The sequence below is a fragment of the Octopus sinensis genome, linkage group LG14 (genome assembly GCF_006345805.1).
Source record: "Octopus sinensis linkage group LG14, ASM634580v1, whole genome shotgun sequence".
Lineage (NCBI taxonomy): Eukaryota > Metazoa > Mollusca > Cephalopoda > Octopoda > Octopodidae > Octopus > Octopus sinensis.
Window position 1 is genome coordinate 65,950,022 of NC_043010.1, and position 20,000 is coordinate 65,970,021.

Genomic DNA, 20,000 nt, shown 5'->3' on the forward strand with positions numbered 1-20,000 from the left:
GATGTTGCTTTGTGCTGGATGGGGTGCTGAGCTCCCCTGTTCGAAAATATAAGGACACAGATATTGTGTCGTATAGCCAGCTGGAAACAATGTTTCCTGAGACTAAATAACAGTAACATTCATCCCATCCAGGACTGCCACATTACGTTGGCAAATAGCTTTTACTTTAAAGTACTGTTACTGAATATTTCTCTCTTTGAGATCACATCATCATCATCATCATCATCATCATCATCATCATCGTTTAGCGTCCCTTTTCCATGCTAGCATGGGTTGGACGGTTCAACTGGGGCTTGTGAAGCTGGAAGGCTTCATCAGGCCTAGTCAGATCTGGCAGTGTTTCTACGGCTGGATGCCCTTCCTAATGCCAACCACTCCGTGAGTGTAGTGGGTGCTTTTTACGTGCCACCCGCACAGGTGCCAGACAGAGCTAGAAATAATAATGCTTCACTCTGTGTGTGTGTGTGTGTGTATGTATTTATATATTATATATATATATATATGTGTGTGTGTGTGTGTGTGTGTGTGTGTGTGTCTCTTTTCACTTGTTTCAGTCATTGGATTGTGGTCATGCTGGGGCACTACTGCCTCAAAGAGTTTATTGATCAAACCAACCTTATCAGATGGTACTTACTTTATCAGTCTCTTTTCACTTTTTGTTTACGTAAAAAGGACCTTTCAAGTGTTGGGCCTCACAGAGGCAATGTGGTCAATGCTGGTGTCATGGAACTAGCAACCCATACCAGTGACATGTAAAAAGCACCTATCAGCTGCTGGGCCTCACAGAGGCAATGTGGGCGATGCTGGTGTCATGGAACTAACAACCCTGCCGGTGGCATATAAAAAGCACCTTTTGAGCATTGTGGTCCATGCTGGTGTCATGGAACTAGCTACCCGTACCAGTGACAGGTAAAAAGCACCTTTTAAGCATTGGGCCTCACAGAGGCAATGATAAATGACTGAGACCTTTTGCAATATGTTGTGCTTGAGAAGGAATATCAATCAAACCAAGTGAAATCGTAGTCATAGTGTCATGCAACTGGTATCCATGCTGATGGCACATAACATCACCCCTCACACTCTCGGGGTGGTCGGCACTAGGAATGGCATCCAGCCATAGGAATCAGGCCAAATCAGACTGGAATCTGGTGCAGCTCCTCAGCTTACCATGCAACCCATGGACAACAGATGTTAAATGATGTCAACGACGATGGTGGTGGTGGTGGTGGTGGTGGTGATGATGATGATGATGATGATGATGATAAATGATGATGATGATGATACATGATGATAAATGATGATGATGATGATGATGATGTATCCAGTGATGAACATGTATCCAGTGTTGACACAGTTTATCTATTTACTTAACATCTACATACTGTGTCTGTCTAATCAACATATATACCCACTGTTCCGCCCACCCAGTCGATATCTATACAGAAATCAACAATTAATCCAATCGACATTTATCTACTGCATCTTCCCAGTCAGTATCTACACACTGTGTCTCTCCATTTAACATCTACACACTGGAGCCACCTACTCAATGTTTAACACTGTGTCTAAATAGCCAATAATCTGTATACACATCATGTCTATCTAAGACAGTATATACACCCTGGGTGGTGGGGTCTATCCAGTCAACCTTTTTTACTCTTTTACTTGTTTCAGTCATTTGACTGCGGCCATGCTGGAGCACCGCCTTTAGTCAAGCAAATCGACCCCGGGACTTATTCTTTGTAAGCCCAGTACGTATTCTATCGGTCTCTTTTGCCGAACCGCTAAGTGACGGGGACGTAAACACACCAGCATCGGTTGTCAAGCAATGCTAGGGGGACAAACACAGACACACAAACACACACACACATATATATACATATACATATATACGACAGGCTTCTTTCAGTTTCCGTCTACCAAATCCACTCACAAGGCATTGGTCGGCCCGGGGCTATAGCAGAAGACACTTGCCCAAGATGCCACGCAGTGGGACTGAACCCGGAAGTATGTGGTTGGTTAGCAAGCTACTTACCACACAGCCACTCCTACACCTAAGCACCATATATGCATTATAATTGCTCAATTGCCATTAAGTGATCCTGTCTCTCTACTTGACACGAACATCTTACATTTAACCATTGGACATCAAACAAGCTCAGCAACCATGTCTAGACTGAGTCCATGGTGATGTGCTGTTGCTCTAACAGTCAATCATTACAGGATTTCATCTGTCAAATCTCTATGAACAGATCGCAAAGATTGTATTTATTTCTCCTGCTCTCATCTACTGTCTGTGTTCCGGTTTCCATTTACAACACTTATCTGCTCTGTCCACTTCATTGTGTATTTATTCAGTTGATATCTCCATGATTTGTTTATCCCTGAACCAGTCGATACCATCTACAAACAGAACCAGTCCATGTTATGGATTACCAAGCTGAGAAAACATTATTTATTTACATGAACTTGCATAATTTTGTATTTGAACTTATTTTGTGTTAATAACATCCACCAGATTTTTTTTTTTTGCTTTTCTGTCATTTTTTTTCTAATACCTGATGTATTTCCAGCCTCCTGCTCCTCCTCCTCCTCCTCGTGGACGTCTTCACATGTTGTCCAGCCTCTTTCGGAGCGCCCTGCCGCCACGCCTGCACTCCCGTCACCAATCAGTGACCTCTCCAAGCCTGACGTTGACTTCAAACTCTCCATCGAAGGTATGCTATGACCAACAGACAGCAGGCAGCCCCGACAACATCAATGGCACGTCTCGCCAGAATCGTATGCGACGCCGGCGACGGGGCCAGAAGGGCGCCGAAATTCTTCCTCCAATTCGGCCACACTCAGAAAAGAGTTCGTTTCTTTCAAAAGAAAAGGATCTCAATCCAAAAGAGATCACTGACGATGCCAGCCCCACAGGGTCAGCACAAGCATGCATCTCTGAAGAAGGAAAGGAAAACAATGAAGATGGTGGCAATACATCACAATATCGTCACAGTCCAACTGTGATGAAGGCGAGACAGCTACGCTATGTATCAGAGAGAACGCCTGAATCTCTCAGGTATTTCAACCTTCTTTTTCATTGTTTTGTTTTGTTTTTTTATTGCCTAAATCAGTGGTTCCCATCTGGATTCCACATCACCCTTAGGATTCTACATAAGATTTTGTTGTTAAAATCTATGTGCAGTAAACTGGTTATATTTCTTCAAAACACAAAATATTCTAGCGATTTTTTTTTTTAATATAAATCCAATTAAATTTAATTTATCATGAAAATAAACAAAGCTTGCTTCAGAAGCGTTTGGCTGATAACAATTTTTTCTGCAGTATATGGATAGTTTAAGGCGGCGAGCTGGCAGAAACGTTTGCATGCCGAGTGAAATGCCTAGCAGTATTTCATCTGTCTTTATGTTCTGAGTTCAAATTCCACCAAGGTCGACTTTGCCTTTCATCCTTTCAGGATCGATTAAATACGTACTAGTTAATCACTGGGGTCGATGTCATCGACTTAATCCCTTTGTCTGCCCTTGTTTGTCCCCTCTATGTTTAGCCCCCTGTTGGCAATAAAGAAATAAATATATGGATAGTTTATCCTGTTCATGCTATTGTATTAGCATAATCATGTGTTTGAGAATAAATTATTTCTGTAAATTCCTATTAATCATAATAGGATTTTTTTAAGCACTGAATTGCTATGAGGGTCCACTCAAATAAACTAGGAACCAAAGGGTCCTTGGGGGGAAAAAAAGGGTTGAGAATCGCTGATCTAAATTTTTCTTTCTGCTCCATTTATTCTTTTAGCTTTTTACTTGTTTCAGTCAATTGACTGCAGCCATGCTGGAGCAAATCGACCCCAGGACTTATTCTTTTGTAAGCCTAGTACTAACTCTGTCAGTCTCTTTTGCCGAACCACTCAGTTACGGGAGCGTAAACACACCAGCATTGGCTGTCAAGCGATATTGGGGAGGGACAAACACAGACATACAAACATATACACACACACATATATATACACATATATATGACGGGCTTCTTTCAGTTTCCGTCTTCCAAATCCATTCGCAAGGCTATGGTCGGCCCAAGGCTATAATAAAAAACACTTGCCCAAGGTGCCATGCAGTGGGACTGAACCCGTAACCATGTGGTCGGTAAGCAAGCTACTTACCACACAGCCACTCCTGCACCTATGTTTAATTTAATATCTATCTAACTGAACCCTCTCCCCCTCTTTCTCTCTCTCTTCCCCACTCTTTCTCTCTCTCTCATTCTCTCTCTCTCTCTCTCTCTCTCTCCCTCTCTCTCTCTCTCTTGCTCACTTTGTCTCATTACTTTCATCTTTCATCCCCTTTATTTATCAAGTCCTCTTTATCAAGTCTTTTATTTGTTTCCCTATCTTCTTATCTCCTTTCTTCAGAGGTAGCTACCCCTTCTTTCCACCCAGCTGCTTAGCTAACCGTCTAGCTGACTAAGCATTCGGTTAGCCAGTAAGCTAAATATCTATGTAACTAGCTACCTAGCTACATAGACAGATATTAGTATCTAAGCTTCAATCATATATTATTTATTTCTCTTGTCACTAATATATAACACCCTTTAAGGTCCCAAGCTAGCAGAAATGGCAAGCTGGCAGAAATGTTAGCACGCCAGGTGAAATGCTTAGCGGTATTTCATCTGCCGCTACGTTCTGAGTTCAAATTCCGCCAAGTTTGACTTTGCCTTTCATCCTTTCAGGGTCGATTAAATAAGTACCAATTACACACTGGGGTCGATATAATTGACTTAATCCGTCTGTCTGTCCTTGTTTGTCCTCTCTGTGTTTAGCCCCTTATGGGCAGTAAAGAAATAGGTATTTCGTCTGCTGTTATGTTCTGAGTTCATATTCCGCCGAGGTCGACTTTGCCTTTCATCCTTTCGGAGTCAATAAATTAGGTACCAGTTATGCACTGGGGTCGATATAATTGACTTAATCCCTTTGTCTGTCCTTGTTTGTCCTCTCTGTGTTTAGCCCCTTATGGGCAGTAAAGAAACAGGTATTTCGTCTGCTGTTATGTTCTGAGTTCATATTCCGCCGAGGTCGACTTTGCCTTTCATCCTTTCGGAGTCAATAAATTAGGTACCAGTTATGCACTGGGGTCGATGCAATCGACTTAATCCGTTTGTCTGTCCTTGTTTGTCCCCTCTGTGTGTAGCCCCTTGTGGGGAGTAAAGTTACGTTCTGAGTTCAAATTCCGCCAAGGTTGACTTTGCCTTTCATCCTTTCGGGGTCGATTAAATAAGTACCAGTTACGCACTGGAATCGATGTAATCGACTTAATCCGTCTGTCTGTCCTTGTTTGTCCCCTCTGTTTAGCCCCTTGTGGGTAATAGAGAAATAAGAATCATTAGCATGACAGACAGACACGCACGCATACACACATACACACACACCGCCCCAGTTCTTTTTATTCCAAATCCTTCTGAGATCAATGGTCAACTTTGCATTCCATTCCTTTGAGGGTCAATAAAATATACTGGTCAAGTATTGATAGCCTATATAATCAATAAGCCCCCACATGAAATTGTTGTTCTTGTGTCTAAATTAGAAGCAATTATCATTAATCAACTAGCTAATTAATTAACCGGTGAACAAATCAATTGCTTGGTTAATTGTTAGCTCAATAATTCAGGCTATCAACTGGTTTGTCGGTGTCCTTTCAAAGCCATTGGTCAATGTATCCAAACGTGATCAACCTGGCGTAAGGATTTTTCACTGATGGGATCATGAAAGGCAATAAAAGAATTATGATGAGCAAATTGATTAATTGACTTGTTCAGCCCAAGTTACTTAACCCTTTCATTACCATATTTATTTTGAGGTGCTCTGAGTTTCTTTCAATTACTTTAAATATAACAAAGAATTTAGTAAAATAACTTGGTTATCATTCAGCTAGTGTTAGGAACATAAATTGTGACTAAGGTTTGGTGGAAGATTTTAATTCAAAACTTATGAAAACAAGACATTTGCATTACAGAGCCGGTTTCAGCCAGGTTGGTATCAAAACGGTTAAGAATTGTTTCTCTATTATATATTTTAATCTTTTCTTAACTGTATTTATTTTGAGATGCTCTGAGTTTCTTTCAATTAATTTTAAATATAACAAAGAATTTAGTAAAATAACTTAGTTATCATTCAGCTAGTGTTAGGAACATAACTTGTGACTAAGGTTTGGTGGAAGATTTTAATTCAAAACTTATGAAAACAAGACATTTATACTACAGAGCCAGAGGCGGTTTCAGCCAGGTTGGTATCAAAAGGGTTAAGAATTGTTTCTCTATCATATATTTTAACCTTTTCTTAACTGTATTTATTTTGAGATGCTCTGAGTTTCTTTCAATTACTTTAAATATAACAAAAAATTTAGTAAAATAACTTAGTTATCATTAAGCTAGTGTTAGGAACATAAATTGTGACTAAGGTTTGGTGGAAGATTTTAATTCAAAACTTATGAAAACAAGACATTTGTATTACAGAGCCAGAGCCGGTTTCAGCTGGATTGCTATCAAAAGGGTTAAGAATTGTTTCTCTATTATATATTTTAACCTTTTCTTAACTGTATTTATTTTGAGATGCTCTGAGTTTCTTTCTATTAATTTTAAATATAACAAAGAATTTAGTAAAATAACTTAGTTATCATTAAGCTAGTGTTAGGAACATAAATTGTGACTAAGGTTTGGTGGAAGATTTTAATTCAAAACTTATGAAAATGAAACATTTGTAGTACAGATCCAGAGCCAGTTTCAGCTGGGTTGGTAACCAAAGGGTTAAATAATCCCTTCTCACATCTGCCATCGTAAATACTGACATGACTCTTAAGAAATTGTGATGCGACTGAGTGGTAAGAAGCTTGCTTCCTAACCATATGGTTCTGGGTTCAGTTCCACTGTCTGACACTTTGGGCAAGTGTCTTCTACGATATAGCCTCAGGCTGACCAAAACCTTGTGAGTGGATTTGGTAGACAGAAACTGAAAGAATCCTGTTGTGTGTGTGTGTGTCTATGTTTGTCCTCCTCTATCGCATGACAACTGATATTGGTGTGTTCATGTCCCCATAACTTAGCAGTTCAGCAAAAGAGAATGATAGAATAAGTACCAGGCTTAGCAAAAATAAAAAATTCAGTACTGGGGTCAATTCATCCGACTAAATATTCTTCGAGGTGGTGCCCCAGCATGGCCGCAATCTAATGACTGAAACAGGTAAAAGTATAAAGTATAAAAAAAATAAAATAAAAATGAAATAAAATATATTACCACATGAACCTACATGCGCACATGTGGCTTTGTGATAAGATATCCCTTAAAACATGCAGTCACTTGAGTATCAGCTAGATTGCTTTGTGGTAATCATTCTGGTTCTCTGTACTGTGAGTTCAAATCCCACTAAAGTCAGCTTTTTTTTTTCTAACCTTTCATCCTTTCATGGTTGCTAAATAGAATACCAGTCATATATTGCGGTCATTTCTTTTCCTTCTTCCACCTTTTCTTTCTGTCTGTCTCTCTTTCTGAAAGAAATCATTTGTTAAAATCAGCTCTAGAATGCATTACTCTTTACTCTTTACTCTTTTACTTGTTTCAGTCATTTGACTGCGGCCATGCTGGAGCACCGCCTTTAGTCGAGCAAATCGACCCCGGGACTTATTCTTTGTAAGCCCAGTACTTATTTTATCGGTCTCTTTTGCCGAACCGCTAAGTGACGGGGACGTAAACACACCAGCATCGGTTGTGAAGCAATGCCAGGGGGACAAACACAGACACACAAACACACACACACACATATATATATACATATATATATATATATACATATATACGACAAGCTTCTTTCAGTTTCCGTCTACCAAATCCACTCACAAGGCATTGGTCGGCCCGGGGCTATAGCAGAAGACATTTGCCCAAGATGCCACGCAGTGGGATTGGAACCCGGAACCATGTGGTTTGTTAGCAAGCTACTTACCACACAGCCACTCCTGCGCATTAGGGTCCTACTAAATCTAAAAATGTCATTATAACATCACTATGACCCCTTTCAAAGAACTCAAAGCACAAACCAAGACAATGATCCATTTACCCATAATTCAACACACCCCAGCAAGTATTTTATCCCTGTCCCTTGTTTCCGTTCATCTAAAAGGTTTTTCTTTTCTGCTCATATCTTACCCAGGGAGATGTTCTATGTGGGTAAAAGCAGCGGCAGTTGGCAGGAGCTGAAGGAATTTTACCTGACTTTATTTGAATCATTTGAAAATATTGTGTTTGTATTAAAGGTAAGTTTTATAGAAATAAATTACAAAGATCCACTTCTATTTAGTTTTCTGTGAGATTGAACCCAGGAGGGTCATTTTGGAAGATTGTGGTTTGAATTAAACAAACAGGTTTCATTATCAACTATAATAATATTCTTGGGTTTTTTTCTGTCATAACATGAATGAGAAAGGAAGGGGTGATAGATGAATAAGGAAGGGAGAGGTGATAGATGAATAAGGAAGGAAGGGGTGATAGATGAATAAGGAAGGAAGGGGTGATAGATGAATAAGGAAGGAAGGGGTGATAGATGAACAAGGAAGGGAGAGGTGATAGATGAATAAGGAAGGGAGGGGTGATAGATGAATAAGGAAGGAAGGGGTGATAGATGAACAAGGAAGGGAGAGGTGATAGATGAAGAAGGAAGGGAGGGGTGATAGATGAATAAGGAAGGGAGAGGTGATAGATGAATAAGGAAGGGAGAGGTGATAGATGAATAAGGAAGGGAGGGGTGATAGATGAATAAGAAAGGGAGGGGTGATAGATGAATAAGGAAGGGAGAGGTGATAGATGAATAAGAAAGGGAGGGGTGATAGATGAATAAGGGAGGGGGTGATAGATGAATAAGAAAGGGAGGGGTGATAGATGAATAAGGAAGGGAGAGGTGATAGATGAATAAGAAAGGGAGGGGTGATAGATGAATAAGGAAGGGAGGGGTGATAGATGAATAAGGAAGGGAGGGGTGATAGATGAATAAGGAAGGGAGAGGTGATAGATGAATAAGGAAGGGAGGGGTGATACATGAATAAGGAAGGGAGGGGTGATAGATGAATAAGGAAGGGAGGGGTGATAGATGAATAAGGAAGGGAGGGGTGATAGATGAATAAGGAAGGGCAGGGGGATGGCAAACTGGAAGTGGGATGATAGAAATTCTATGGGGAAAAAAAGAATGTAACAGCGTTTCAACTCTATGTATGTATATGTGTGTGTATGTAAAAGGGAGGTATGTGAATGTGTGTGTGTGTGTGTGCAATGGAAGTGGGATGGTGAACATTCAATGCTGAAAAGAAAAGTCAAACAGCGTTTCAACTCTGTGTGAGTATATGTGTGTATGTGTGAGTGTGTGTGAGTGTGTATATGTGTGTGTTTGAGTGTATGTGTGTACAAGGGAAGTATATATATATATATATATATATATATATATATATATATAATATATATATATATATACATATATATATATATATAAGAATAGGGATTCAAAAGAAACAACGGAGGTCCTGCCATGAAATCTTCTGGAGTGTAGTCTCTTTTACTCTTTTACTCTTTTACTTGTTTCAGTCATATGACTGCGGCCATGCTGGAGCACTGCCTTTAATCAAGCAACTCGACCCCAGTACTTATTCTTTTGTAAGCCCAGTACTTATTCTATCGACCTCTTTTGCCGAACCGCTAAGTAACGGGGACATAAACACACCAGCATCGGTTGTCAAGCAATGCTAGGGGGACAAACACAGACACACAAACACACACACGTATATATATATATATATATACATATATACGATGGGCTTCTTTCAGTTTCCGTCTACCAAATCCACTCACAAGGCTTTGGTCGGCCCGAGGCTATAGTAGAAGACACTTGCCCTAGGTGCCATGCAGTGGGACTGAACCCACACAGCCACTCCTGTTCATTATGTTACAACACTGCTATATTTATGAGTATATCTATCAATCTATCTATCTAGCTAGCTATTTGTGTGTGTGTGTGTGTGTGTGTGGTGTGTGTGTGTGTGTGTGTGCGTGTGTGTGTGTGTGTGAAGATAGATAAATAGATAGATACACACACACACATGTCTGTGTCATTCCATACCTGCACTCATTGTTCAGAAAATACAAAACATAAGAAAACAGCATAGCTCCCATGACTTCAGGAAACATTTTTCACGCTGAGAGTTGCTGAAGCATGGAACAAACTGCCGGCATCGATTGTTAGTTGTCGGAGCACTGCATCCTTCAAAACTTCCATGCTTCCTGAGATTCGCCAACACTACACTCGATTTTCTCCCTCCATACACACACAAGCATGTATCTGACTCATACATTGTTCACTTTCCAGACACTTCTACATTGCTGCATGTACTTTATATGCACTTTCTGACAAGTTGTGGTGCACCTGAGCACTGTATACAATAATTTCATTATTATTATTATTATTATAAAATAAATAAATAAATAAATAAATAAATCTACAAAGATGAAAGGACTAAATACTCTCGTTTGTCATTCTACTATTGCCACCAAAAATATAAACCCCCTTGTCCCCAGTCACTGTTGCTTACTCATTCTTTCTTTTCTCTCCATGCTACCACCACCACCAACACCACCAACACCACCAACACCATCGCCACTTCAATGCCACCACCTCCACCATCAATGCTATCACCACCACTGCGGCAATGACAATCATAACAGGAAAAGGATCAAGATGAAAAGAAGTTTTCCAACGTCAAAGGAACCTGTTTGGACCAAGATATGATTGATGTCACATACGACCTTCTTTCTGACTTGGTGTGTGGGTAACGCACTTCATTTAATCTTTTTGTCTTTCTTTCTTAACAATTCTCGTTCCTCTCTCTCTTTTTCTCTCTCCCCTTCTGTCTCTCCTTTTCTCTCCTCCCACTCCTTCCCTCCCTCTCTCTATCTCCATCTAACTATCTATCAATTTATTTCTCTCTCTCTCTCTGTATATATATATATATTATATAACTGCCATCTCTGAAGAGTACAAGGTTACATAACCGGGATGTTATCTAACATCTCATTGAACCCCTAATGTAAAAGCAATTGGTAAGATCAGCTGTACTGGATATATAATTCTGTATACTTTGATTAATATAGATATATACGTGTGTGTGTGTGTGTGTGTGTGTGTGTGTGTGTGTGTGTGTGTGTGTGTATCTTTCTCACTCTCTGCTTCTCTGTTAATTGTTTCTTTTATTTTTTCCACCTTTCTATCATACATGCATCTGTCTCTTGCTTTCCTCCTACACAGATACAAATACACACACACACATACACACACTCACACACACATACATATACATACATACACACAAACACTCACACACACACATACATATACTTACATACACACACACACTCACACACATACATATACATACATACACACACACTCACACACACACATACATATACATACATACACATACATACACACACACGCATGAACACGTATGCTTATTTATACATACATTATATATATGAGTGTTTGTGTGCATGTGTATGCATATATCAGAGTCTGTATGTAAATGTGTATGTGTCTTTAAATGTAAATGTGTATGTGCCTTTAAATGTAAATGTGTATGTGTCTTTAAATGTAAATGTGTATGTGTCTTTAAATGTAAATGTGTATGTGCCTTTAAATGTAAATGTGTATGTGTCTTTAAATGTAAATGTGTATGTGTCTTTAAATGTAAATGTGTATGTGTCTTTAAATGTAAATGTGTATGTGTCTTTAAATGTAAATGTGTATGTGCTTTAAATGTAAATGTGTATGTGTCTTTAATGTAAATGGTATGTGTCTTTAAATGTAAATGTGTATGTGTCTTTAAATGTAAATGTGTATGTGTCTTTAAATGTAAATGTGTATGTGTCTTTAAATGTAAATGGTATGTGCCTTAAATGTAAATGTGTATGTGGTCTTTAAATGTAAATGTGTATGTGTCTTTAAATGTAAATATGTATGTGTCTTTAAATGTAAATGTGTAGTGTCTTTAATGTAAATGTGTATGTGTCTTTAAATGTAAATGTGTATGTGCCTTTAAATGTAAATGTGTAGTGTCTTTAAATGTAAATGTGTAGTGTCTTTAAATGTAAATGTGTATGTGTCTTCAAATTAAATGTGTATGTGTCTTTAAATGTAATGTGTATGTGTCTTTAAATGTAAATGTGTATGTGTCTTTAAATGTAAATGTGTATGTGTCTTTAAATGTAAATGTGTATGTGTCTTTAAATGTAAATGTGTATGTGTCTTTAAATGTAAATGTGTATGTGCCTTTAAATGTAAATGTGTATGTGTCTTTGTGTGCGTACAACTTACTTGTATCTCTTTATTATTTACAGCCAACAGATCTGCAGAAATTAATCCTGAAGTCCATCATAAGTTGTCTGTTGAAAGATAGAAGGTAAGTGTACAGTGTGTCCTCGCTGTGGGGTGACAGGGTCGACCAAAGTATGAGAAGGGCTGTGATGCCAATTCTGATTGTTATTACTGGTATGTTGCTTCTGTGGTCATCATCGGTGATGGTACCGCATAAAGTGTTGGCACCATGTGAAAAGCACACGGTACACTCTGTAAAATGCTCAGCATTAGGATGGGCCTCCAGCTGTAGAAATGGAGCCAAGACTGACTATAGAACCTGGTGTGGCTCCTGGCCCCTGGTCTTGCCAGTTCCTGTCAAGCTGTCTCAACCCATGCCAGCATGGAAAGTGAATGTTAAATGATGATGACGGTAGTGGTGGTGGTAGTGGTGGTGGTGGTGGTGTGGTGGTAATGATGATGATGATGACGACGACGACGATGATGATGATGACGACGATGATGATGATGATGACGACGATGATGATGATGATGACAATTATGATGACGATGATGACAACGACGATGACAACAACAATGATGACGATCATGATGATGATGACAATTATGATGATGGCAACGACGATGGCAACAATGATGATGATGATGATGATGATGACAATTATGATGACGACGATGACAACGACGACAACGACGACAACGACGACAACGGAGATAACAACAATGATGATGATGATGACAATTATGATGATGACAACGACAACGACGACAATGATGATGATGATGATGATGATGATGCACAGTTATCTGCAAAATGGTCAAATCAATTTAAGCAACACGAAAAACCTGAAATATTATCCATTTTGTTTAGTGCTTTCAGCGGTCAACACACAAACAAACTTTGCTTTTTATAAAAGTAGAGAAGAGATACACACACACACACATTCACATACATACACACACACACACTCACACACATACACACACACACACACACACTCACACATACACACACACACACACATACACACACTCACACACACACTCACACACACTCACACACACTCACACACACACACTCACACACACACACACACACACACACACAAATAAATATGACCCTTAATCTCTGTTTTCTATTTTTGGTATTTTTCACCCAGAATCCACAGCATCGATGATCTAAAAGCTTACTTTGTCCTTCTCCAGGTGAGTACATTCATGTTTAGAAGCCAACTCCTTCAAACAACACACTAATGTAATGTTCTTAGTATTGTTAATGTTACCTGTACTTTAATGCTAATGCTAATGTCAGTGTTGTTGTTGGGGGTCGGGCGTAAACTTGGTCAGTTCTACTGGATGAAACTTATTTCACCACCCCATAGGTAGCTGACTGTATGTCCAGGTACCACCCCTTCAATTCAGTACTAAATATTTCATTCTCACATCCTGCTAATAACTGTTAATGTGCAAAACTTTGATCTATGTAGATGGCATCAAGGTTTCTATTGTTTGACCTATGTTCAAGAGTGACCATCCTTTCTTATTTTAGGTCATACCAGGGTTTTCTGAAAATCTGCCCAGGGATTTTAAATGGAAAATTCTATTTTACCAAACTATTTTTTGGCTTAAGTAACTGCCCACCTATAATAAGTGCCCATGGGCAGTAATATGGATGTTTAATAGCACTCAATTTTTCACTAATGTCATATGATTGTTCAACACATTTTGATGTATTTTCTTTTGACTCCATTATTGAGAATAATAAATCCTTTGAATTTATCTACAGATGTAGAGCAAATGAGCATCTAAGCAGAATGCAAACAAGAACACTATGTTCCAACTTTTAACCACAAATAACTGCCCATCCAAATAAATGCCCATGGGCGATCTAATGGATGGGTGGATTTTGGCGATCTAATGGATGGGCGGATTTTCGGAAAACCCCAGTACTTTTATAGAATTATTTTCATAGACTTATATGTTTGTATATTCAGACACAGAGATACCTCACTCAATGATGTCAACACCTGTTCTTATGCTGACACTGTGATGTCCACATTTAATTTTTATAGACACTTCAGTCATTGGTGTAGACATTTGCCCATATATTGACACTATGATATTGACACATTGTATGGACAACTATCCCAGAGGTGTTGTCACCCTTCTTCATGCCAACATTGTGACATCAACAGTAATTTGTAGACACTTCACTCAATAATGTTGACAGCAACCCATTAGTTGAAACTGGGATATTTATCAATACAGTGATATTGACATTCAATTTGTGTAGACACTGCACTGAATGATGTTGACATCTGCCCTTGTGTCAACTCTATGAAGTCAACATCTAATTTGTATAGACACCCCATTTAGTGATGTAGACACCTGCCCATTGGTTGACACTATGACGTTGACACTGTGTCACCTGCATATTGTGTTCTCATCTCTGAGGATCTGACTCAGTTGACGGTTCATGTTGGTCAGCCTCATGCCACATGGTCATGGAAGATATGGAAGCATCTTGCAGATATAAGGACACCAACTGGGACACTGATCAGAGAGAAGCCCAGGGTGAGCTGAACAAACACTGAAAAATTATGGATGCAGCAATCCACTGCAACTGCACATGCCCTCTACCTGACCTCACCTGACCTGATTTAACTTTCACTCAGTGATGTTGAAACCTGCCCTTATACCCTTTACTTTTTTACTCTTTTACTTCTTTCAGTCATTTGACTGCGGCCATACTGGAGCACTGCCTTTAGTTGAGCAAATCCGCCCCAGGACTTATTCTTTTGTAAGCCTAGTACTTATTCTATCCGTCTCTTTTGCCGAACCACTAAGTTACGGGGACGTAAACACACTGCCATCAGTTGTCAAGCAATGATGGGGGGACAAACACAGACACACAAACATATACACATAGATACATACACACACACACACACACACACACACATATATATATATATATATATATATATATATACATATATATGACGGGCTTCTTTCAGTTTCCGTCTATCAAATCCACTCACAAGGCTTTGGTCGGCTCAAGGCTATAGTAGTGGGACTGAACCCGGAACCATGTGGCTGGTAAGCAAGCTACTTACCACACAGCCACTCCTGCACCTATTTTTGCACCCACTTTGCATAGAGACCTCACTCAATGATGTTGACACCACTTTAATGTTGACACTTTAATTAGTATCAATACCACACTCAATGATCTTGACATCTGTCCATACATTGACACCATAAACATTGACACTGTAATAGTGACGCTCTGTATTGTCACCTCATTCAATGACATTGACACTCGTCACCTTTAATCTTTAATGAATATCTTTTATGTTCAGTTTAAGTTTTCTCCAAGTAATCTCTTCGTCGTTCTTCTGTCTTCTCTTGGCCAGTAAGTCCCTTTTGATGTATATCACCCATGACCACTACCGACACCCTCCATCATCGTTACTAATTAGTACATTATTGATTTAGTGTCAGCTTTGTTAGTGTTAGTGTCATTGCTGGCTAAATCTCCACCCCGTCGCTATCGTCACACACCCACTTCCATCTCATCTACTACCACTACCACTGTTTCTTTCGACACTACCACTACTATTAATATCACTCTGCCACCACCACCACCACCACCACCACCATCATCATTTCAACTACCTGAAATACCTCCACCTACAATACAACCATACACATACACACATGCACACACACACGCACTCCCCTCTCTCCTTTTCTCCCCTCTCTCTCTCTCTCTCTCTCTTTCACTCTCTCTCACTGTCTCTCTCTCTGTCTTTGACTCTCTTATTTACTCTCTATTACACTCTAATACATTCTCCATCACACTCCCTGGCAATTTTCTCCCATTTATATATTTTTGACAGAATCCTCTATTTGAGTCCAGCACAACAATGGGGATATTTGCCCATCTTCTGCGCCAAATTGCTGCCTTGTCTGATCAAGATCACCATTATCTGGTACACTGGATCAAAGAGTAAGTATCTGATAAAACCCTATACAATTCTAGTCACAAAACCCTATACAACTCTGTCATAAAACCCCATATATTTCTACTCACACAACCCCTTACAATTCTTGTCACTAAACCCCTTACAATTTCAGTCACAAAACCCTATACAACTCTGTCATAAAACCCCATATATTTCTACTCACACAACCCCTTACAATTCTTGTCACTAAACCCCTTACAATTTCAGTCACAAAACCCTATACAACTCTGTCATAAAACCCCATATATTTCTAGTCACACAAACCCTTACAATTCTTGTCACTAAACCCCTTACAATTTCAGTCACAAAACCCTATACAACTCTGTCATAAAACCCCATATATTTCTAGTCACACAAACCCTTACAATTCTTGTCACTAAACCCCTTACAATTCTAGTAACAAAACCCTATACAACTCTAATCACACAATCCCTTACAATTCTTGTCACTAAGCCCCATATATTTTAGTAACCAAAACCCCCATGTTTAAAATCAAGAAACCCCTATGTTTTTTATCAGTAAAATAAAGTACCAGTCATGTACTGGGGTGTGATAAATAAAGAGTAACAGAATTATCAAAGTTGAACAAAGTGCCAGGCAGTGTTTGTTGTGGGTCTCTGTATTCTTTGGGTGGAATATTTCAGCCATTTCCTAGTTTAATAGTCACCTGTCACATAGAATGTATTTAGCAGGGTCTATTCTGTCGCAAACATTTGGGGCCAAGTCTCTGGTCTGAGGAGACATTCTTCTATCCACCCCACCACATGGTTGAAGAGCAAACTTTTAAACCACGCAACCAAGATTGTAAGTCTGTGCTTATGTTTATTAATACATATGTGTGTGTGTTTGTGTGTGTGTGTGTGTGTGTGTGTGTGTGTGTGTGTGTGTGTGTGTGTGTGTGTGTGTGTGTGTGTCTGTGTCTGTGTGTGCAGTATACTTTTTAAAATAAGAAAATGGATAAAAATTTACGTACAGATGTTTTTATATAAAGACATTCAAATTCCTACTTAGAATTTCCACCTACAGCTGTTTCTATACCCAATTCTTAATTTCCATATTCGAAACCAGTGAGTTAGGTACATCCTCAGGGAGAATTTCAAAAGGAAGTCTTTTAACACCATGTAAGCTAACCTACAACAAACTCAGAAGTCTGTGCTTTTTTTTTTCAAATGCAAGCCTTCTGTAGAAACCATCATTACCACATATATACACACATTTAACGCATCTTTGGTCATGGCAATATGATACACAATAGTCACATTGATGGTGTCATGATAGATAAGATTTAGACATTATTGAGTGAAAAAGAAAATGACAGATAAAACTAGTGAATGGGGGAGAACACTATAGATCAATTGTTAAGGAGAGAGCAGCTAGACCCGCCAATTCATTGTGCATCTGTTTGTCAATAATACTACAGATTAACTTATGTGTGTGTGTGTGTGTATGTGTGTGTGTGTGTATGTGTGTGTGTAGGTGTGTGTGTGTGTGTAGGTGTGTGTGTATATGTATATATATATATATATATATATATTATATATATATATATATATATACATATAGATAGATAGATAGATAGATAGATAGATAGATAGATAGATAGATAGATATATTAGGTGTGATCAATAAGTATCCGGACTGTTACCATAGTAACAAAGGAAGGTGTGAAGCATGTGATCGTCGCATGGACCATGACAGAGAAAGTTATCATAGTGATACCTGCTCAGAGGCCTACGCAAGGTTGCAGAAAGTGTATGGAGGCGAGTGTATGAGCCGAACACAAGTGTACAAATGGTTCAGGTGTTTCCAAGATGGCCAAAAAATATGTCGATATTGAGGAACGTTCTGGGAGACCCGCAACCAGCAGAACTGGGAAAAACATCACAGATGTACATGCAGCTGTGAGGGGAAATCATCAAATCAACATCTGTGAGTTATCAGAGGATGAGTAGATTAGTTGCGGTTCAGTTCAGTCCACTGTCACAGAATATTTGAGTATGAGACACGTGTCTTCCAAGTTTGTGCAAAAAACTGTTTTCAGCTGACCAAAAAGACACTCGGGTTTCAGTTGCACAAGATCTCCTTGACGGTACTAAAAATGCTGAAAATTTTTTGAAAATTTTTCATAGGCCTCTGAGCAGGTATCGCCAAGCTTTTGGCAGAATTTGATGCAGGTTCTCTGCTCAACTTTCTCTATCATGGTCAATGTGATGATCACACACTACACACCTTTCTTCCAAGCACTGCTGTAAATAGCAGAATTGAGCTAGAACGTTAAAACATAGTGCACATGCACAGCAGAGTTCAAGGTCAATCTGTGCCAAGCAGCTTCACTCTTTGTGCTTTAGCTTCGTTATTATAGCAACAGTCTGGATACTTACTGATCAAGTCATGTATATATATATATATATATGTATATATATATATATATATATATATATATATATATATATGTATATATATATGTATAATCAAGTAAGAAAATGGTGAGATTTAATGGAAATAGATAAATTTATTTATGAATTAACATTTCCTACAATTGTTTCGATTTACACTCAATACAAATTACATATACACTTTATTTCATTATTATATTTAAATAAAATTATTAATGCACACACAAATAACCAAACATACTTCCATCTCCTTAGTCTGCTGGAGTATCTCAACCAATCAGCATGTAGCTTCCTTAATGTCCTTTCACACTGATGATATTTTGTTCTAAATCTTCAAAATGTGAACTTATTTTATTCTACATGTTTGTAATTTGTATTGAGAGTAAATCGAAACAATTGCAGGCAATGTTAATAAATAAATTAATTCATACCCATTAACTCTCTCCATTTTCTTTCTTGATAATATTTGATACTAGCAGTATAGTCCGGCATTGCTCAGGTTTGTTTTGACCCTTTAGAATTGAAATTTTTGAAAAGTGAAAATTTTGCATTATGTAGCTTGATATTCTCTTTAAGTGAACATTTTTCTGCTGGAAATACACCGTAAAATGGCGTCACAGCAGTCAATAAATTGTAAAAAATAGGGATTTTCATAGGAAAAAAAGCACCTTTTTGATGTAAATAATTTTTGGTCTCAACATGGTCTGATTTGAATTTTTTCAAGCCTTCTTCTATCATGCTCTCAATTATGGTCAACTTGCGCCACAGGGTCTCGGAGGAGATAGTGTTAGTTGAAGGCTACCAAACCTGCCACACACACACAGACAAGTTCAGCTTTATATACATAGATTTATAATATATTTATTGAAGGGATATTTCTTAACAATATAATATATTAAACCAGTGTAACGTAGATGGAACCATCCCTATAAGAGGTGTGTATGTGTATGTGTGTGTCTTTCTAATTGTTCTTTATTTCTCTGTCCAGGCTAGAACCAACACAGTTCAAGGCAATTCTCTCTAAAATCAATAACTTTATCACCTGGAAGATATTCCCACCAAAATTCAATGACCTACCACACCCATCTAAGTGTACTTGGTGGGTGCCCAGCGCTGTCAAGGTCCTTGCTCTACTAAGTAAGTATCCTACTGTTGTCTTTCTCTTGCTCTGTGCA

General features: G+C 38.6%; 1 protein-coding gene across 2 annotated transcripts in view; it reads left to right on the top strand.

The window, feature by feature from the left end:
* The window catches only part of LOC115219242 (probable E3 ubiquitin-protein ligase HECTD2), a 66,577-nt gene that overhangs the window by 26,130 nt on the left and 20,447 nt on the right, over positions 1 to 20,000 (top strand). For both annotated transcript variants that reach the window (XM_029789387.2, XM_036509145.1), the window contains exons 2-8: positions 2,574 to 3,061; positions 8,199 to 8,301; positions 10,754 to 10,849; positions 12,425 to 12,486; positions 13,562 to 13,607; positions 16,304 to 16,413; positions 19,814 to 19,962. In XM_029789387.2, the coding sequence (XP_029645247.1) occupies positions 2,613 to 3,061; positions 8,199 to 8,301; positions 10,754 to 10,849; positions 12,425 to 12,486; positions 13,562 to 13,607; positions 16,304 to 16,413; positions 19,814 to 19,962 (1,015 nt within the window). In that variant the 5' untranslated portion in view covers positions 2,574 to 2,612. The remainder of the gene's footprint in view (positions 1 to 2,573; positions 3,062 to 8,198; positions 8,302 to 10,753; positions 10,850 to 12,424; positions 12,487 to 13,561; positions 13,608 to 16,303; positions 16,414 to 19,813; positions 19,963 to 20,000) is intronic.